The 22,610-nt window shown below is 37.9% G+C and overlaps 1 protein-coding gene across 3 annotated transcripts in view; it reads left to right on the top strand.

Annotated features, from left to right (window-relative positions):
• Positions 1 to 22,610, top strand: part of aux (cyclin-G-associated kinase) — a 154,052-nt gene that overhangs the window by 116,336 nt on the left and 15,106 nt on the right. Inside the window, exons 2-11 of one of the 3 annotated variants that reach the window (XM_067760539.1) lie at positions 2,173 to 2,409; positions 2,479 to 2,609; positions 11,888 to 12,013; positions 12,088 to 12,313; positions 12,398 to 13,529; positions 17,937 to 18,319; positions 18,377 to 18,703; positions 18,765 to 19,006; positions 19,074 to 19,643; positions 19,997 to 20,158. In XM_067760539.1, the coding sequence (XP_067616640.1) occupies positions 2,173 to 2,409; positions 2,479 to 2,609; positions 11,888 to 12,013; positions 12,088 to 12,313; positions 12,398 to 13,529; positions 17,937 to 18,319; positions 18,377 to 18,703; positions 18,765 to 19,006; positions 19,074 to 19,643; positions 19,997 to 20,158 (3,536 nt within the window). Of the gene's footprint in view, positions 1 to 2,172; positions 2,410 to 2,478; positions 2,610 to 5,998; positions 6,746 to 11,887; positions 12,014 to 12,087; positions 12,314 to 12,397; positions 13,530 to 17,936; positions 18,320 to 18,376; positions 18,704 to 18,764; positions 19,007 to 19,073; positions 19,644 to 19,996; positions 20,159 to 22,610 lie in introns of those variants that run through there. The other 2 variants (XM_067760541.1, XM_067760540.1) reach the window with 2 other exon arrangements.

The raw sequence follows: 22,610 nt of genomic DNA, 5'->3' as shown, positions 1-22,610 counted from the left end.
ATCCCAGAAAAAAAGTATATTAAGCATATTTTTTCGCTTCGCCTAAGTAACTAATGCGATACGTCTTGCAGTTACTATTCATTTCATAAACAAAAAATACTTCAACGGAATGGGGTTACATCGATAGCCCACCCATCGATGAGCTATATAATAAAATGAACAACTATCTCTCTGATCTCTCCCTTTTTTCGCCTCATTAAACCTGACATTGTCACCGGCCAAATCCTCAGCGACCTTATTTAGAACATGAACATGGCAAATGTCGACCATTTTGGACATCCACGTCGATGGCATTACGCTACCGACTATCTTACACCTAAAAATACTTGGTGCGACGTTCGATCAGGCTCTACATTTTGGCGAGCATGCATCCGCAATTGTACCTAAAATCCTGAGCCATAAAAAAATCCACAAATCTATTGCCGGCAGCACTTGGGGTAAAGAAATTGTTTGGTTTCCAACCTATCAAAGCCATATTAATCGGATTGAGTTCTTAGGTTTGGCCTGATATTTTAATTTTATTTTTCTAACGCAATGCGATGTCAAATTTGTATAGCATATTATTTTCTATGTATTTCATTTAAATTCTTTAATTTTAGTTTTAATTTTAATTATGGCTTCGTAATTACATGCATATCTGTTCTTTTACAATAATTAGTCGATTGCTTTGTGTTTGTGTCGACTTTAAATAAAAAAATGAACAAAATAAATAAAAAGAGACGCTCATTACTACTTGCAAAAAAATTGGCCGGCCGCTTGCACGCTACGCGTCCCCGGTATGGTCGCCAAGCCCAAACGTTACTCACTGGAAGAAAATACAGGCCTGCCAAAATACTTCCCTCAGAACCGCTACGGGCTATCTTCTTATGTCCCCAGAACACCATCTACACAGTGTGGCGAGAGTAGTCCTCATTAGGGAAATGAAATGCTGAACTAGTTTCTTTTGAATGCCCAGAAACCTGGGCATCGAACTCCCAGGGGCTTAATAGGTAATTTCCCCAAGCGTTATTAGGAAATATGCCACCTTAGAATACAGCATTATGTAGAAGAAAATCACAAATAGGTCCTCAGTGATTCAGAAAAAGGCGTCGGACCTCTATGCCAAGAATTGCCCGGCGTACCGCGTTCTTAAAGATAAAGACCTTGAAATCGTAGAAGAGTAAAGCAACTTCGACCTGGATACTGTAACAGATTAAACTCGTATCTATCCAGAATCAACCCCGACATACATAATGTATGCCCTGTTTGCAACGTCTCCCCATGTGACACTATCTTTTTAATTTCAATGTGGAACCAACGACTCTAACACCTTTTCCACTCTGGTCCACCCCTGTTTAAACTGCAAGTTTCCTTGGGCACCCTTTAGAGAATATTGATGTCAATTTGTAAGTGGTGACTGCGCGATGATGAAAGCAGGACTTGGCCCTTCAATAGACGAACTAGTTTCTAAAATAAATATATTTCAACCCAATTGTCAACCTCACCTATCCGTGGCGAATCCTGTTTCATTAACAGCCGAGGCTCGATTCGATAACACTTCCCAAGGCCTTCGAGGAGTATCCTTATCGCTATAACAACAACAACAGTCATGGATTTATACAATATACGATAAAGTGAATTTTGTTTCTGGGTATCAGGCCAAACTCAATTTTTTTGTAGAGATAAGAATGCAAGTGATTTCGCTACAAATACAGGTGCCATGCACTTTGATGCGCTGCATCTGAATACGCCATCATAAATTGCCTAGGGGATTCAAGTTCAGCCCGGCATTTTGAGGTTAGAGCCAAACCACGACCCTTTCGGCAAATTCTGATGGTGGAATTGGCGTCCATGGGAATAAGAGTGGCGTTTTTGGCTGTGAAAATTTTTGTATTTTGAGTCTGAGTAGAGTAATCTACCAAAATTGAATTTTTATAATATACAAAATATATGTATATATAAGAGTATTATCTATTTTGGGCATTGGAAAACAAAAAATTTAAGTTTAACAAATGAAATCTTAACTTTGACCCCAGCGCGAAAGCCCCTAACTGTGTCCAAACAGGTTCAAATTTATTTGTGATATTTTTGATCTTTGTTTAACCGTTTGAAGGGGTTAAACTAAAAAAACATCATTGTTTTGACTCTAAAATATTCGTAATATATAGATATAAGTCGTGATCTTACTTGCAGGCGGATTTGCATTTGTATATGTCGCACAAGATTTGCAAACTGGCAAAGAGTACGCCCTTAAACGTCTCATTGGAACAGATAAGCAAGCTTGCAATGCGATTATTAATGAAATTAACACACACAAACAGCTATCTGGACATCCGAATATTGTTACATTTGTTGGTGCATCGTTTTTTGATAAAACTACTGGACCTCAACAGCGAGCAGAATATTTACTGCTAACTGAACTTTGTAATGGTAATGTATTTAAGAAATAATTTTTGATTGTACTTCCTTTAATAGTTGATTGTATCTTAAAATGTGCAGGTGGATCGCTTATAGACTGCTTGAATTCGTCATTTCATCCTTCTTTGGTGCTGCGCATTTTCTATCAAGCATCTCGCGCCGTAGCTCATATGCATACACAAACGCCACCTATAACACATCGCGATATTAAGGTATTTAAGTACCAAATGCTTAGTTGAATTACTCAGTTAGGGGGTATAAACATTTCATGTGGTAACCCCCAGAGGGCTAGGGGGCTTAGAACTTACTCGCGGCAGGCAGGCCTGTCGTAAGAGGCGATTAAACTACTACACTGATTGAAGGGGTTGAGTAGCGCAACCCTTTCAAGGGGTTGCGCAATTTATAGCTTCTCCAACTCAATTGTCAATTTCACCTACCCGTGGCGAATCCTGTTGTTTTAGGAGCCGAGGATCCGGCTACCACATTTCTCATGGATCTAGTTTGGCCTAGAAGGTTCCATGCGGCCACCTTAAATTAAAAGAAAATATGAGGTTGTCCTGCAAGGGACAAAAGAAGATGGAACATCGTTTCGAAGTGATTCAAACTTTTATTTAGTCAGAAACATAAAAAATGCTTGATTTTATATTATTTTTATTATTGGATACGAACGGAGCTTATCCCATTTTTTTTTTATACATATTTACAAACACAATATTTATTTATTTATTGCAGTCTTTGGACTTAGATTAAATCTATGAGATCACATTTATACATTGTACAGTCTTAGGATTTTCCATAATTGATTTTGATTTATAAAATGTATTTCTTTTTTAAACGGTTTTATTTAGCTTGACTTGACAGGCCGGCCACCGTTCCCTGCAAACATACTACTGGTATTTATTCGGTAATTATCAGATAATTTACCAGTAGTTCTTCAGTTAAACAAAATTGGCCTCGGGATAAAATTACCCTATATACTTCATGTACATGTGAATTTATTTAAGTACAATAGGAAATACAAAAACTGGAATATACCAGTATTTTTTTTTTTTTAATTTTCTGATATTATACCAAAACAATACCTGAACATTAAGAGGTAGGATTTTTGTAGCCTACATGAAAATATCCCTGCAATTTCCGAGGTAGTTGCTTGTAACATACTTTAAAGTTTGGTTTCAAATTCTGGTAAATTACAAGTATGTTTCAAATAATTAATAAGTGGCTTTTGGGTGATTTTTCCTTAAAATATAAAGGAAGATATTGGTATTTTCCCTGAAAATTATATATGAAATACCCTTTAAATTCCCATAGATTACTGGTATTTTCCTTGCCATTAACGTATTGGTCGGGAAATCCTTTTCTAAGTTAAATGCCTTAATTAACTTATGCAGATTTTATTTATATTTCTGTTTTTTTTTTAAGTTTACAAACGTAGGTCTAAATTTAATTAATATAAAAAGGTATCTAATAACTTGTGGATTGCTTGTTGAAGAAACGATAATTCATTATTACTAGTCCAATAATGTTTAACTGTTTCCTGAAATGAAGTTCACCTAGGCAATGCGGTGAACGAATTTTGTAATTAACTTCCCGAAAAGCTACAAACTTGAAACTTGGAATATAGTTCAGAATCCGATGACACTGCAATAATAAGATAAAACAAGTAAGGAAGGTTAAGTTCGGGTGTAACCGAACATTACATACTCAGTTGAGAGCTATGGTGACAACATAAGGGAAAATAACCATGTAGGAAAATGAACCGAGGAATATCTTTGTATGACATGTGTATCAAATGAAAGGCATTAATGAGTATTTTAAAAGGGAGTAATCCTTAGTTCCATAGGTGGACGCCGTTTCGAGATATCGCCACAAAGGTGGACCAGGGGTGACTCTAGAATGTGTTTGTACGATATGGGTATCAAATTATAGGTATTAATGAGGGTTTTAAAAGGGAGTGGTGGTTGTTGTATAGGTGGTCGCCTTTTCGAGATATCGCCATAAAGGTGGACCAGGGGTGACTCTAGAATACGTTTGTACGATATGGGTATCAAGTGAAAGGTGTTAATGAGTATTTTAAAAGGGAGTAATCCTTAGTTCCATAGGTGGACGCCGTTTCGAGATATCGCTATAAAGGTGGACCAGGGGTGACCCTAGAATTTGTTTGTTCAATATGGGCATCAAACGAATGGTGTTAATGAGTATTTTAAAAGGGAGTGGGCCTTAGTTCTATAGGTGGATGCCGTTTCGAAATATCGCCATAAAGGTGGACCAGGGGTGACTCTAGAATGTGTTTGTACGATATGGGTATCAAATTAAAGGTATTAATGAGGGTTTTAAAAGGGAGTGATGGTTGTTGTATAGGTGGTCGCCTTTTCGAGATATCGTCATAAAGGTGGACCAGGGGTGACTCTAGAATGCGTTTGTACGATATGGGTATCAAATGAAAGGTGTTAATGAGTATTTTAAAAGGGAGTAATCCTTAGTTCCATAGGTGGACGCCGTTTCGAGATATCGCCATAAAGGTGGACCAGGGGTGACCCGAGAATTTGTTTGTACAATATGGGTATCAAAAGAAAGGTGTTAATGAGTATTTTAAAAGGGAGTAATCCTTAGTTCCATAGGTGGACGCCGTTTCGAGATATCGCCATAAAGGTGGACCAGGGGTGACCCTAGAATTTGTTTGTACAATATGGGTATCAAAAGAAAGGTGTTAATCAGTATTTTAAAAGGGAGTGGGCCTTAGTTCTATAGGTGTACGCCTTTTCGAGGTATCGCAATAAAGGTGGACCAGGGGTGACTCTAGACTTTGTTTGTTCAATATGGGCATCAAACGAATGGTGTTAATGAGTATTTTAAAAGGGAGTGGGCCTTAGTTCTATAGGTGGATGCCGTTTCGAAATATCGCCATAAAGGTGGACCAGGGGTGACTCTAGAATGTGTTTGTACGATATGGGTATCAAATTAAAGGTATTAATGAGGGTTTTAAAAGGGAGTGATGGTTGTTGTATAGGTGGTCGCCTTTTCGAGATATCGCCATAAAGGTGGACCAGGGGTGACTCTAGAATGCGTTTGTACGATATGGGTATCAAATGAAAGGTGTTAATGAGTATTTTAAAAGGGAGTAATCCTTAGTTCCATAGGTGGACGCCGTTTCGAGATATCGCTATAAAGGTGGACCAGGGGTGACCCTAGAATTTGTTTGTTCAATATGGGCATCAAACGAATGGTGTTAATGAGTATTTTAAAAGGGAGTGGGCCTTAGTTCTATAGGTGGATGCCGTTTCGAAATATCGCCATAAAGGTGGACCAGGGGTGACTCTAGAATGTGTTTGTACGATATGGGTATCAAATTAAAGGTATTAATGAGGGTTTTAAAAGGGAGTGATGGTTGTTGTATAGGTGGTCGCCTTTTCGAGATATCGCCATAAAGGTGGACCAGGGGTGACTCTAGAATGCGTTTGTACGATATGGGTATCAAATGAAAGGTGTTAATGAGTATTTTTAAAAGGGAGTGGGCCTTTGTTCTATAGGTGTTCGCCTTTTCGAGATATCGCCATAAAGGTGGACCAGGGGTGACTTTAGAATATGTTTGTACGATATGGGTATCAAATGAAAGGTGTTAATAAGTATTTTAAAAGGTCGTGGGACTTAGTTCTATAGGTGGACGCCTTTTCGAGATATCGCCATAAAGGTGGACCAGGGGTGAGTCTAGAATAAGTTTGTACGATATGGGTATCAAATTAAAGGTATTAATGAGAGTTTTAAAAGGGAGTGGTGATAGTTGTATATGTGAAGGCATTTTCCAGATATCGACCAAAATGTGGACCAGCATATATAATTTTGGTCAAAACAATTGCCCTCGCTTGCCGCCACCCGTACGTACCGTTGAAGTTGGTTCAATTTATGCTTGCGTACAAGCGCATTCGCCCACATTGCAAGGAATGTTTTCTGTTGTTGAAGACATGTATGGGTTTTTAACTGTCGATCCAAAATCCATAGTTATTATACAAACAATGGATTCAGGCGGTTGTTCGGCTGCTACAATAATTGCTGCATTACTCATGTATGCGGATTTAATTCGTGAGCCCGAAGATGCGGTACAAGTATTCGCTGTAAAACGTCATCCTATAAATCTTAGGCCATCGGAATTCCGTTATTTATACTATTTTGGTGATATTTTGCGTCAGACTCCACTATTACCGCATTATCAAAATATTAATTTGGTTTCATTGTGCTGCCAACCTGTACCGCGTATGACTAAAGCGCGTGATGGCTGTCGCATTTATATGGAAATCTACTGCAATGAACGACTGCTACTAAGCACATTACAGGATTATGAGAAAATGAGGTGAATTAAAAATGTATTTTAAGTTTTCCTTATACTAGCCCCTTTTTTTTCGCGACTGAGGTGCGAAAAACAAGTTTTTTATAAATTTTGTCTTATAACTCATCTACTCCTTACTGCATTAATATTTATTATTCGTGCGGTGTCTAGATGACGAAATGATTCCCAAATATTCGCAAAATTATAACAAAGTATTCCGAAATGTTCCAAAGTTATTCATATAATGACCCGAAAAGATCTCAAATCATCATAAACCGTCCCGAAATGATAATAAAAATAAACCCCATATAAATTTTTAAACAATGCCGAAATAATAATTTTATTAATCTTGAAACACTTATGCCCGGTTTTTCGATGCGAGTTTATAACCTTGCCACTTTGCTGCTCATCTCAGCTTAAACGGCCGAAGTGGCAGGGTTAAACTCTAGTCAACTTAAACTCGCACTGAAAAACAGGGCATTAGTCCTGAACTTATCCCTAGATCAATTCCCGTACGAAAACAGTTAAAAACAAGTAAGGAAGGTTAAGTTCGGGTGTAACCGAACATTACATACTCAGTTGAGAGCTATGGAGACAACATAAGGGAAAATAAGAATGTAGGAAAATGAACCGAGGGAAACCCTGGAATGTGTTTGTATGACATGTGTATCAAATGAAAGGCATTAAAGAGTATTTTATGAGGGATTGGGCCATAGTTCTATAGGTGGACGCCATTTAGGGATATAGCCATAAAGGTGGATCAGGGTTGACTCTAGAATGCGTTTGTACGTTATGGGTATCAAATGAAAGGTGTTAATGAGTATTTTAAAACGGAGTAATCCTTAGTTCCATAGGTGGACGCCGTTTCGAGATATCACCACAAAGGTGGACCAGGGGTGACCCTAGAATTTGTTTGTACAATATGGGCATCAAACGAATGGTGTTAATGAGTATTTTAAAAGGGAGTGGGCCTTAGTTCTATAGGTGGATACCGTTTCGAAATATCGCCATAAAGGTGGACCAGTGGTGACTCTAGAATGTGTTTGTACGATATGGGTATCAAATTAAAGGTATTAATGAGGGTTTTAAAAGGGAGTGGTGGTTGTTGTATAGGTGGTCGCATTTTCGAGATATCGCCATAAAGGTGGACCAGGGGTGACCCTAGAATTTGTTTGTATAATATGGGTATCAAAAGAAAGGTGTTAATGAGTATTTTAAAAGGGAGTAATCCTTAGTTCCATAGGTGGACGCCGTTTCGAGATATCGCCATAAAGGTGGAGCAGGGGTGGCCCTAGAATTTGTTTGTACAATATGAGTATCAAAATAAAGGTGTTAATGAGTATTTTAAAAGGGAGTAATCCATAGTTCCATAGGTGGACGCCGTTTCGAGATATCGCCATAAAAGTGGGCCAGGGGTGACTCTAGAATTCGTTTGTGCAATATGGGTATCAAACGAAAGGAGTTAATGAGTATTTTAAAAGGGAGTGGGCCTTAGTTCTATAGGTGGACGCCTTTTCGAGGTATCGCAATAAAGGTGGACCAGGGGTGACTCTAGACTTTGTTTGTACGATATGGGTATCAAATGAAAGGTGCTTATGGGTATTTTTAAAAGGGAGTGGGCCTTCGTTCTATTGGTGTTCGCCTTTTCGAGATATCGCCATAAAGGTAGACCAGGGGTGACTTTAGAATATGTTTGTACGATATGGGTATCAAATGAAAAGTGTTAATGAGTATTTTAAAAGGGCGTGGGGCTTAGTTCTATAGGTGGCCGCCTTTTCGAGATATCGCCATAAAGGTGGACCAGGGGTGACTCTAGAATGAGTTTGTACGATATGGGTATCAAATTAAAGGTATTAATGAGAGTTTTAAAAGGGAGTAGTGTGAAGGCGTTTTCCAGAAATCGACCAAAATGTGGACCAGGGTGACCCAGAACATCATCTGTTGGATACCGCTCATTTATTTATATATGTAATACCTGCCAAGATTTTAAGGGTTTTTTATTTCGCCCTGCAGAACTTTTTCATTTTCTTCTACTTAATATGGTAGGTGTTACAACCATTTTATAAAGTTTTTTCTAAAGTTATATTTCGCGTCAATAAAACAATCCAATTACCTTACCATGTTTCATCCCTTTTTTCGTATTTGGTATAGAATTATGGCATTTTTTTCATTTTTCGTAATTTTCGATATCGAAAAAGTGGGCGTGGTCATAGTCGGATTTCGTTCGTTTTTCATACCAAGATAAAGTGAGTTCAAGTAAGCACGTGAACTAACTTCATTAAAGATATGTCGATTTTTGCTCAAGTTATCGTGTTAACGGCCATGCGGAAGGACAGACGGACGACTGTGTATAAAAACTGGGCGTGGCATCAACCGATTTCGCCCATTTTCACAGAAAACAGTTAACGTCATAAAATCTATTCCCCTACCAAATTTCAAAAGGATTGGTTAATTTTTGTTCGAATTATGGCGTTAAAAGTATCCTAGACAAATTAAATGAAAAAGGACGGAGCCACGCCCATTTTGAAATTTTCTTTTATTTTTGTATTTTGTTGCACCATATCATTACTGGAGTTGAATGTTGACATAATTTACTTATATACTGTAAAGATATTAAATTTTTTGTTAAAATTTTACTTTAAAAAAATTTTTTTTTAAAAGTAGGCGTGGTCCTTCTCCGATTTTGCTAATTTTTATTAAGCGTACACATAGTAATAGGAGTAACGTTCCTGCCAAAGTTCATCATGATATCTTCAACGACTGCCAAATTACAGCTTGCAAAACGTCTAAATTACCTTCTTTTAAAAGTGGGCGGTGCCACGCCCATTGTCCAAAATTTTACAAATTTTCTATTCTGCGTCATAAGCTCAACTCACAGTCATCACACTCCTCATCAATCTAGGGCGTTGATGAGACAATAAAATAAAAGCGTTGGGCGCGTGAAATTTCTAAAAATGTGAGGCGTAGCATAAGCTGATTAAGGTTCAGTTGGTCTTACTTATGACTATCAATAGACATTTTACTTGTCCAACGCTTTTATTTAATTGTCTGATTAACGCCCTAGATTGATGAGGAGTGTGATGACTAGTACCTAGGACCTACCTAATTATTTTCTAGCTTTTAGTATTATTATTACTTCATGTAAGTGTTATTTTCAATTAAACCGTTTAACTTAAAATTTTTTTAAATTATTTTATTACCTACACTGAAAGAAAAAGACTGGTAAATCAACCGAAATACGGGTCAATTCAACCGAAATTTCTGTCAATTTTTATCCATCGCAACAAGATGTGGAATCAACTGCGCACAAAACGTTTATTCGTAATTGACCGTTTTAGTAGTCAAATGAACAAAAAAAGTTGTTGCGACAGCTTTGTACGAAAGTACCTGTATTGCGGCATTTGCAAGGCAGATGAGTTTTCACTGAAATCTTTTCATGGAAGAAATACACTCGGAGTGCTTGCCGAACAGTGCCGAGGAGCGACCCTGCTTAGGAAAATTTTCTTCTAATTGAAAGACCTTATTTCTAAAATTTGTATGTGGCTTTGCCCGGAGTGTGAACCCAGGGTCTTCGGTGTGATAGGCGGAGCACACTACCATCACACCACGGCGGCCGCCATATACATACGTAAATATGTGCAAACATATAGTACACAGCGTACATAAGTACAAAGTAGAGAGCGCAGTGAGCGTAAAATTCTCTTTGAAATTTGCTCATGTATTGACTGTTGATCGCTGTTGAAATGACCAGTGAGATCAGTTGTGTTAACAAAAAAATCAGTTAGATTGATTAGGAATCTGTCAATTTTACAGAATTTTGTTAACTTAAGAGCGACAATTTCTCTTCTGTTGAAATGACTAAACTAATTTGTACGCTTGACAAAGAACTCGGTCGAATTAACCACAATTCAATCAATTTCGCCGAATTTCCGAAGAACAACAGAACCGATTTGTTGATTTTACTAGCACCATTTCTTTCAGTGTAATAGGTACTCTTATACAATATTTGTATACTAGCCTCTTGAACTCTTTCACATTTTTACAATAAGTCCCTAGGTAGTTCATTGTATTCTCTTAATCCCTCAAATGCCCTTTTTATCAAATTCGGATTTTACAATTGGCAAGTTAAAATTATTTTTGTCTCTTGTGTTATAGTTATGGACATCATTGTTGTATTTCACACGATCATTTAGATAATTTGGTAGGTTTCCTAATTTCATATTGTGTATGAATTTCATTTCATAGAATCGTTGGGCAATATATTGAAAGGTTGGCTTTTTAACGCCAACCATTTTTGGGTATTTTATTCTTTGAAACTTTCCCCTCTGAATATTTAAGATGCTCATCAAACTTTAATCTTTCGGTTATTATAACTGCTAAGTATTTTATTTGGTTTATCCTTTCTAATGGGATATTTGCTATTTTTAGGGTTACATTGTCAACTCAAGAGTGTATTTTACTAAAACCCATCCATTTGAGCTTGTTTTGACATAGCCATTTATATACAGAATCTATATCCGCTTGTATTTTTGATATGGCTTCAGTTATGGATGGACAGCTTATCGTCAACAACGCATCATCTGCAAATAGTCTTATTTTACAGCAGGCATGCTTAACCAACGAAACGATATCATTTCGTTACGATAATCAACGTTAATAAACGAAACGAAGTCATTTCGTTTATCGTTTCGTTGGTTAAGCATGCCTGTTTTACAGTGACACAAAAAACTTTTAATATCATTTATGTATATGTATATTATGAAGGGAATCGCGGCTAGTACTGATCCCTATGGTAAACCTATTTAAACTCCTATTTCAGGAAATGCCAGTTTTCTGTTTGCTTCCTGTAAGGTAGCTGTTGAACCACTCTAGTGCTGTATTTCGGACCCCGATGTTATATCATTTCCTGAGCATCATATCCCTGTCAATAGTTTCAAATGCTCTTTTAAGGTCAAGAAAAACTGTGACTGTTACTAGTTTGCAAGACATTCCTCCGTTCCACTCTGCTATCACCATGTTTAGTGCGGTTTCACAGGAGTGTTTTTATCTAAACCCTGACTGCTCGCTAATAATAATTTCATATTTATTTACATATTCCAGCAGCTGTTCTTTTACAATTTTCTCTATTATTTTTTCTATACACTCTAAACTTTAATAACTTTGCAGATTGAAAATTTTTTGATTGGTAATGATAAACAATTGAAACTTTGTGACTTTGGTTCAGCCACGAAAGAATTGTATGCTCCCACAATCGATTGGGGTGCAAAACAACGAAGTCTCCTAGAGGATCAGGTACTTATTCATGGCTCTACAGCGTTCATTTTAATTAAACATATTTTTTTTATATTATTAAACCAACATTTTAGCTTAGCTCGGTCACAACACCAATGTACCGTGCACCCGAAATATTAGACACCTGGTCCAACTATGAAATTGGTACTAAAGTAGATATTTGGGCTTTAGGTTGCATATTATATGCTTTATGTTTTCAAAAGCATCCCTTTGAAGATTCAGCAAAATTACGCATCGTCAATGGAAATTTTATTTTACCCGCTGATTCGCGTTTTCACTGCTTTCATGATATTATCAAAGGTGTGCTATATACATATGTACATTGAAATGTGATATTTCTTTTGAACAGATTTAAATAAATTTGCTTAAAATTCCTCTTTCTAGGTTGTCTTAATGTAAATCCCGCACAACGCTTCAATATTGCAATTGTGCTTGATCGTTTGGCTGCTATATCAGAAACCAAAAATTGGTCTGTTAAAGGTGCGCTTGAATTGCATGGCAAACCTATAGAATCGCCACAAAGAAAAAGCCCCATTAATAGCATAAATACTCCGTATGTAAGTGGTGAGAGTACCACACAAACTACATCAAATGTCCGATTGAGTGCTGCTGGCAATTCTACATTTTACACGGATAACACTTCGGTTACGCCAATTCAATTAACAAACAGTACACAACAACAAGAGCAACAACATGTTGACAATTCATCTACAGACATACAATCGGGGAACTCGACTGGTGCAACAAATAATAGTTTGTTTTCGTCATTGCGTGGTGGTGCTGGTAGTTTTTTAAAGAATCTTAAGGATACTTCATCAAAAGTTATGCAAACAATGCAACAAACAATTGCTCGTACTGATTTGGATATTAGTTACATTACGTCGCGTGTACTTGTTATGCCTTGTCCATCCGAAGGCTTTGAATCGGCTTATAAAACAAATAATATCGAAGATGTTCGGTTGTCTATTGAAAGTCGCTTTCCACCACAAAAAGTAAGCATATATAATTTTGGTCAAAACAATTGCCCTCGCTTGCCGCCACCCGTACGTACCGTTGAAGTTGGTTCAATTTATGCTTGCGTACAAGCGCATTCGCCCACATTGCAAGGAATGTTTTCTGTTGTTGAAGACATGTATGGGTTTTTAACTGTCGATCCAAAATCCATAGTTATTATACAAACAATGGATTCAGGCGGTTGTTCGGCTGCTACAATAATTGCTGCATTACTCATGTATGCGGATTTAATTCGTGAGCCCGAAGATGCGGTACAAGTATTCGCTGTAAAACGTCATCCTATAAATCTTAGGCCATCGGAATTCCGTTATTTATACTATTTTGGTGATATTTTGCGTCAGACTCCACTATTACCGCATTATCAAAATATTAATTTGGTTTCATTGTGCTGCCAACCTGTACCGCGTATGACTAAAGCGCGTGATGGCTGTCGCATTTATATGGAAATCTACTGCAATGAACGACTGCTACTAAGCACATTACAGGATTATGAGAAAATGAGGTGAATTAAAAATGTATTTAAGTTTTCCTTATACTAGCCCCATTTTTTTCGCGACTGAGGTGCGAAAAACAAGTTTTTTATAAATTTTGTCTTATAACTCATCTACTCCTTACTGCATTAATATTTATTATTCGTGCGGTGTCTAGATGACGAAATGATTCCCAAATATTCGCAAAATTATAACAAAGTATTCCGAAATGTTCCAAAGTTATTCATATAATGACCCGAAAAGATCTCAAATCATCATAAACCGTCCCGAAATGATAATAAAAATAAACCCCATATAAATTTTTAAACAATGCCGAAATAATAATTTTATTAATCTTGAAACACTTATGCCCGGTTTTTCGATGCGAGTTTATAACCTTGCCACTTTGCTGCTCATCTCAGCTTAAACGGCCGAAGTAGCAGGGTTAAACTCTAGTCAACTTAAACTCGCACTGAAAAACAGGGCATTAGTCCTGAACTTATCCCTAGATGAATTCCCGTACGAAAACAGTTAAAAACAAGTAAGGAAGGTTAAGTTCGGGTGTAACCGAACATTACATACTCAGTTGAGAGCTATGGTGACAACATAAGGGAAAATAAGAATGTAGGAAAATGAACCGAGGGAAACCCTGGAATGTGTTTGTATGACATGTGTATCAAATGAAAGGCATTAAAGAGTATTTTATGAGGGATTGGGCCATAGTTCTATAGGTGGACGCCATTTAGGTATATAGCCATAAAGGTGGATCAGGGTTGACTCTAGAATGCGTTTGTACGTTATGGGTATCAAATGAAAGGTGTTAATGAGTATTTTAAAAGGGAGTAATCCTTAGTTCCATAGGTGGACGCCGTTTCGAGATATCGCCACAAAGGTGGACCAGTGGTGACCCTAGAATTTGTTTGTACAATATGGGCATCAAACGAATGGTGTTAATGAGTATTTTAAAAGGGAGTGGGCCTTAGTTCTATAGGTGGATACCGTTTCGAAATATCGCCATAAAGGTGGACCAGTGGTGACTCTAGAATGTGTTTGTACGATATGGGTATCAAATTAAAGGTATTAATGAGGGTTTTAAAAGGGAGTGGTGGTTGTTGTATAGGTGGTCGCATTTTCGAGATATCGCCATAAAGGTGGACCAGGGGTGACCCTAGAATTTGTTTGTATAATATGGGTATCAAAAGAAAGGTGTTAATGAGTATTTTAAAAGGGAGTAATCCTTAGTTCCATAGGTGGACGCCGTTTCGAGATATCGTCATAAAGGTGGAGCAGGGGTGACCCTAGAATTTGTTTGTACAATATGGCCTTCAAACGAAAGGTGTTAATGAGTATTTTGAAAGGGAGTGGGCCTTAGTTCTATAGGTGGACGCCGTTTCGAAATATCGCCATAAAGGTGGACCAGGGGTGACTCTAGAATGTGTTTGTACGATATGGGTATCAAATTAAAGGTATTAATGAGGGTTTTAAAAGGGAGTGGTGGTTGTTGTATAGGTGGTCGCATTTTCGAGATATCGCCATAAAGGTGGACCAGGGGTGACCCTAGAATTTGTTTGTATAATATGGGTATCAAAAGAAAGGTGTTAATGAGTATTTTAAAAGGGAGTAATCCTTAGTTCCATAGGTGGACGCCGTTTCGAGATATCGCCATAAAGGTGGAGCAGGGGTGGCCCTAGAATTTGTTTGCACAATATGAGTATCAAAATAAAGGTGTTAATGAGTATTTTAAAAGGGAGTAATCCATAGTTCCATAGGTGGACGCCGTTTCGAGAAATCGCCATAAAAGTGGGCCAGGGGTGACTCTAGAATTCGTTTGTGCAATATGGGTATCAAACGAAAGGAGTTAATGAGTATTTTAAAAGGGAGTGGGCCTTAGTTCTATAGGTGGACGCCTTTTCGAGGTATCGCAATAAAGGTGGACCAGGGGTGACTCTAGACTTTGTTTGTACGATATGGGTATCAAATGAAAGGTGCTTATGGGTATTTTTAAAAGGGAGTGGGCCTTCGTTCTATTGGTGTTCGCCTTTTCGAGATATCGCCATAAAGGTGGACCAGGGGTGACTTTAGAATATGTTTGTACGATATGGGTATCAAATGAAAAGTGTTAATGAGTATTTTAAAAGGGCGTGGGGCTTAGTTCTATAGGTGGCCGCCTTTTCGAGATATCGCCATAAAGGTGGACCAGGGGTGACTCTAGAATGAGTTTGTACGATATGGGTATCAAATTAAAGGTATTAATGAGAGTTTTAAAAGGGAGTAAGGCGTTTTCCAGAAATCGACCAAAATGTGGACCAGGGTGACCCAGAACATCATCTGTTGGATACCGCTAATTTATTTATATATGTAATACCTGCCAAGATTTTAAGGGTTTTTTGTTTCGCCCTGCAGAACTTTTTCATTTTCTTCTACTTAATATGGTAGGTGTTACAACCATTTTATAAAGTTTTTTCTAAAGTTATATTTCGCGTCAATAAAACAATCCAATTACCTTACCATGTTTCATCCCTTTTTTCGTATTTGGTATAGAATTATGGCATTTTTTTCATTTTTCGTAATTTTCGATATCGAAAAAGTGGGCGTGGTCATAGTCGGATTTCGTTCGTTTTTCATACCAAGATAAAGTGAGTTCAAGTAAGCACGTGAACTAACTTCATTAAAGATATGTCGATTTTTGCTCATGTTATCGTGTTAACGGCCATGCGGAAGGACAGACGGACGACTGTGTATAAAAACTGGGCGTGGCATCAACCGATTTCGCTCATTTTCACAGAAAACAGTTAACGTCATAAAATCTATGCCCCTACCAAATTTCTAAAGGATTGGTTAATTTTTGTTCGACTTATGGCGTTAAAAGTATCCTAGACAAATTAAATGAAAAAGGGCGGAGCCACGCCCATTTTGAAATTTTCTTTTATTTTTGTATTTTGTTGCACCATATTACTGGAGTTGAATGTTGACATAATTCACGTATATACTGTAAAGATATTACATTTTTTGTTAAAATTTGACTTTCAAAAAATTTTTTTTAAAAGTGGGCGTGGTCCTTCTCCGATTTTGCTAATTTTTATTAAGCGTACATATAGTAATAGGCGTAACGTTCCTGCCAAATTTCATCATGATATCTTCAACGACTGCCAAATTACAGCTTGCAGAACTTCTAAATTACCTTCTTTTAAAAGTGGGCGGTGCCACGCCCATTGTCCAAAATTTTACTAATTTTCTATTCTGCGTCATAGGTTCAGCTCATCTACCAAGTTTCGTCGCTTTAGCTGTCTTTTGTAATGAATTATCGCACTTTTTCGGTTTTTCGAAATTTTCGATATCGAAAAAGTGGGCGTGGTTATAGTCCGATATCGTTCATTTTAAATAGCGATCTGAGATGAGTGCTCAGGAACCTACATACCAAATTTCATCAAGATACCTCAAAATTTACTCAAGTTATCGTGTTAACGGACGGACGGACGGACATGGCTCAATCAAATTTTTTTTCGATCCTGATTATTTTGATATATGGAAGTCTATATCTATCTCGATTCCTTTATATATGTACAACCAACCGTTATCCAATCAAACTTAATATACTCTGTGAGCTCTGCTCAACTGAGTATAATGATCTCCAAATTTTCCGAAATTACCCAAAATAGTCCCAAGCGCGGGACGGGACCTACTTGTTTTATGTCGACTCCGAACGGCATCTGCAAGGCAGATGATTTTTCACTGACAGATTTTCATGGCAGATATACATTCGGAGTGCTTGCCAAAAAAAATTTTTTTTCTTCTAATTTAAAAAACTGGTTTCTAAAATTTTGATGTTGCTTTCCCGGGGCGTGAACCCTGGATCTTCGGCGTGGTAGCAGAGCACGATACCATCACACCACGGCGTCCGCAATACTCCCAAAAAATCCCGAAATAGTCCCAAGATCATCCTCTAAACAATGCCGAAATCGTGCCTAAATGATTCCGAACTAATCCGAAAATAATCATTGAAACAATCTCGTAATACTTTGATAAGATCCCGAAAATCCGGTAATGTTCAGAAATAGTCCCAAAAACAATTCCGAAACTGTGCGGCAATAGTATCATGAACATCCAAACATTCTTCTTTGTAATATTAATAAGATCCAAATCAAAATTGACAAGAGATATCGGATGTCGGCAAAGAATCCCGAAACGGTCCCAAAATGATCCCGAAATTATGCTGAAATAGTTCCTAATCCTCCGCAGTGGGAAGTTAGCTGTACAAGACAAACCATTCAAAAACTCATCTTTGAAATATTAATAAGATCCAAACCAAAATTTAATAAGATTATTCTTTAAGCGTGTGCGGATTTTCTTTGTATTGTCCTACACTATTTCACTAGACCACTAATTATTTTGCAACTAAGTCAAAAAGAAAGTTTCATGGTTACGGTATCTACTTTTAGACTCTATCTAGCTGGACCTGGCAAGGTGACATTGCCAATCAATTTAACAGTCTGTGGAGATCTAATAATTGTGCTTTATCATGCGCGTAATGCACTTAAAGGAATGGTGCGGCCACAAAGTTTAAAAATATGTCAATTTCAAATAAATACCGGCTTTATACCAGAACAAGAAACATTGATAACATTCCCGACAAACGATTTGGATGATTTACCGGATGCCGATCAGGTGCCACATGATTTTTCAGTTTCGTTATCCTTGACTTCCACTGAAAATGAATGCCCGCCGAGCAGAAATCCGCCTTGGTTACCGGCGAAACCAAAACGCAACGCACAACATCTATTCAGCTCACAGCTGGAATTTGAGGAAATGGTAGATAATTTTGGTAAGCTGAAGCTAAAATTGATATAGGTTTCAATCCCTAAATATGTACTTTTATTAGTAACAAAACCCACATCCATACAACAATCGGCGACAGCAAGACCACCGCAACCTCCAACACAAGTACCAGAAAAATTACTGCAATCCCACACACCCATTTTACCTGATGTTACTGAAATACGACATGATGATATACATAATGTTCATCAACCTGAACCCTCGCCACCAATTGATTTGCTCAATTTGAATCAACCACAACCACAGACGCAGGCGCACGATACACAAGCCACGGCTATGCCAACGAGTGATGCTAGTTTTGATTTGCTTGGAGCGTTCGGTGATGATAACTCATCTGGCATAGGGTCAGCACATATACCAGATATACTTGGTAAGAGAGTAATCAGCCTGTTATGCAGCTTTTAATACGCTAGTATCTAATATTATTTTAGAAAACAATGTACAGCCTACGTCAAGTGCTGACTTAGATGATATTTTCGGCTCTGTGGCGTCATCAGCACCCAAAATCAATGTTGAATTCAATAACTTGCCAAATTCGCAAATATTCGCTGATAAACAACCCACAATTAGTGCCAGCTTTTCTGGACCACCCAAACCGATACCAGCAACAGGTAGTTTCTTTGGCTCGGTGCCCACATTCAATACAAATCCCTTAAAAGAGCCTTCGCCACCGGTGAGTCGCTTCAATGCTTTTAAATCTTTTTGGTATACTTATTTTTATATATATTTATATTTTGTAGACAACAGATCCTTTTGCTGGCATAGCTAACTTAGCATCTGGTCTCAATATCAATTTCCATTCACATACATTGGGCAGTAAATCCACAGGCGCTACACCCATTGGCAATAGCCCATATACGACGCAATTCTCCAGCCCAACACATAATACCACTAGCAATGCAAAAACACAAAATCCGTCTCAACAAGCTGCTACTTCGCCAAATCACATAAAATCCCCAAGTAGCGGTATAGGCAATAACGGTGCAGTATTTGGTACTGCTCAAACAGCTTCTTCCACTTCAGGTCAAAGTTCAAATCGCCCATCACCACATGCCAATCCAGCTGCAACTGATACAAATGCCCAATCAAATAGACCAGATTATAATCGTTTGCACTTTGACACGCCGAAAGCTGGACAATTTGGTGCTGGTGTGCAAACAAAGAATTCTGATATTTTCGCCGATATATTGGGAGAGCAAGGGTATAAGTTTGGTAGCAAAATGCATCAAGGACCACGTTCCATCAATGAAATGCGCAAGGAGGATCTCATAAAAGAAATGGATCCAGAGAAAGTTAAAATCATGGAATGGGTGAGTGTTTTTAAATTATTTTAATTTAGGAACGTCGTAAGTTCGGCCATATTTTGAGTTGAAAAAATATTCTAACATTTAATATTTTTTTTTAAGTCAATTTTCGATTGGTATAAAAAGTTATGTTTTTATTAGAGTATTAGGCTAAACAAAGTTTTTTGAATAATTTCGAGGTTAATCTCCAAAACATATATTATGGCATTCGAAGCCCGAACATGCATCTTTTTTTTATGGCGTTAAGTAAAAAAAAAATTGAATACTAGGCATGTTTCTCTTTTCTTATTTTAATTATACACATTTTTTCCTTTTAAAATATAAATACATATAAGTATAGATGTTTATATGTTTTATAGACTGAAGGAAAGAAAAGCAACATAAGAGCACTCCTATGTTCAATGCACACAGTACTTTGGAATGACGCTAAATGGACAAAATGCGAAATGTCAACCCTCATTACACCGACTGATGTAAAAAAATCCTATAGACGCGCCTGTCTTGCTGTGCATCCTGATAAGGTGAGTAAACGAATTAATTTAAATAATTAGGGCTAATATCTGACACTAGAAAGAGCATCAAATATTCCAGCTTTTCTTGACCTGAAATCGGAAGTGGAATATCACCCTATCTTGGCTGCCAGTTCGAAAATGGTCTATCTCAGAATATGTAATCTCAAAAACGTCTTTTCTCAGCATTGATTTCAAAATCGCATATCTTACAGTTGTTTTCATACATGGCCTATCGTACGCCAAAATGTATTAAGTTTATGCTCAGAATTTTTATTCAATTACTATTTTTTGTTGTTAGGAAAAATCTGAAAATAAAGAAAGATTTAAGAAAGAAATATAGAATAATAATTATGATTAAATTACGTAAAATTTAATGCACTATTAAAAAATACAAACATAAATTGTAAACTGAGCACAACTTTAAATATAGTAAAAAAAATGTGAACCGGCGTTTCATCATCCAGCTCACAGAAACGACAAATTTGGGTATTAGATAGATTTAATTTACTTAGGTGATATCGTAGACCAGTGTCCCGTGTAGTACCCAGTAAGAGTTCTTAGGTTCTCCCTGCTTAGGTTAATGAGCTTGGCTGATACTTTCGTTGCCGGAAGTAAAAACAGTTTGGTCTGCCTTTGCCCTGGGCAATAAATCCAGTGACGTCTGAATTGTTTAGTTTCCCAGTTACTTATAGTTTCCCTGGTGTGTGCTTTTGTGAATCCACAAAAGGGCTCTGGACTATAGAATGCTGATGTAGCACCCTGCTTTGCTAGGTAAGCTGCATGTTCATTACCTTCATGTCCCTGATGTCCGGGAACCCATCCCAACAAAACCTTGTTTTTGGCTCTCAGGGCATTAAGGATTTCAGTGCATTCATCCACTAGCTTAGATGTGTAGGATTGCAAGGCACGCAGTGCCACCTGGCTGTCCGACATAATGTAGATGCTCTTCGATGTTGAACCTCTCCGCAGACATTCTCTACCACAGACCTCTATTGCATGAATTTCTGCCTGAAATATGGTGGGGTAACATCCCATTGGTATCGATTTTTTGAAGTTTGGCCCATAGATGCCAGTTCCCGTTCTTCCGTCATCGAATTTCGATCCATCCGTGTACCAGACCTCTGAGTCAGAGTCGTTATAAGGATTCCCTATTTCCCAGTGGGTCCTGTCCACAATGGACACTTCAAAGTTCCGTGAGATTTTGAGCTTAGGGGACATTACGTCACGCAGTTGTAATGAGGGATTTCCTATGAATTTTCTTATTACTTTCATATGCCCTATCATATTTCCTTCCTTCAACTCAGAAATATTTGGAAGTCTTAGTTCACCTAGTGTTGCCTCTTTCTCTATCAGAATATGGAAGGGAGGTATTCCGACTAAAGCACTAAGTGCGTCAGCAGGGGCGGTTCTCATCGCACCCGTTATGCCAACGCAAACTAATCGATGAAGTTTGCTTAGTTTAGCCGTTGCCTTTCTTTGCGTGGCCTTCTGCCACCAAACTAGAGAAGCATAGGTGACTATTGGCCGTACGACAGTATTAAATGTCCAATATACCATTTTTGGACAAATCCCCTATGTTTTGCCGTAGAGACGAGTACAGGCGAAGAAAGCTCTTGTTGCCTTGTTTAGGATAGCATCCAAATGAGCATTCTACGTGAGGGTTCTATCCAGTGTGACCCCTAGATATTTAGCCTCCATTGAGAATTGTATTTTTGTACCACCCAGGGATGGTTCTGGGATGGATACTTTCCTTCTCCGGGTGAAAGGCACTATAACAGTTTTGTTAGGATTTATAGACAATCCTTTGGTATCGCACCACGTATCTATGATGCAAAGGGCTTGTTGCATGCGATCTGATATTGTATCTTCGTGCATCCCTGTGATGCAAATAACTAGGTCATCTGCATATCCTTGTGTCAAATCCCTTGATTTTCATTAACAGAAGGAAGTCATCAATGATGTGATGCCTTATATAAAGTGGAAAGGACAACTGAATCAATATGCTCTATCCCTTGCTGTAACTGACAAGGGTAGACCCCATTCGGTCCTGGTGACTTGAATGGGCTGAAATTAAACAGAGCCCATTGCACTCGTTTCACAGTGGTGAGCTTTGTTGCTAGGCTTTTTTCATTACCACTGATGGTTGGCAAATCTGCCATTATAGGTGGTGATTGAAAGCCTGCTGTGCAGTCAGGAAAGTGTGTTTCGAGTAATAGTTTGCTCGTCTCTTCCGGCCGCGTGGTGTAGCTACCATCTGTTTGTTTCAACGTACCAATTACATTTCTGTGATCTCTAGGAAGGGCTTTTTGTAGTCGAACCGCTGCTGGAAGATCATTAATATTTTCACAGTGTTCTCTCCAGGTAGCCCTTTTAGATTTCCTAAGTTCTTTATTGTAAGATGTTAGAGCGACTTTGTATGAATCCCAGTCGCCCGTAGCTCTCGCTTTATTGAACAGCTTCC

The sequence above is a fragment of the Eurosta solidaginis genome, chromosome 1 (genome assembly GCF_040869045.1).
Source record: "Eurosta solidaginis isolate ZX-2024a chromosome 1, ASM4086904v1, whole genome shotgun sequence".
Classification (NCBI taxonomy): domain Eukaryota; kingdom Metazoa; phylum Arthropoda; class Insecta; order Diptera; family Tephritidae; genus Eurosta; species Eurosta solidaginis.
The sequence above is the reverse complement of the archived record's forward strand: the minus strand, read 5'-3'. Positions and strand labels throughout refer to the sequence as shown.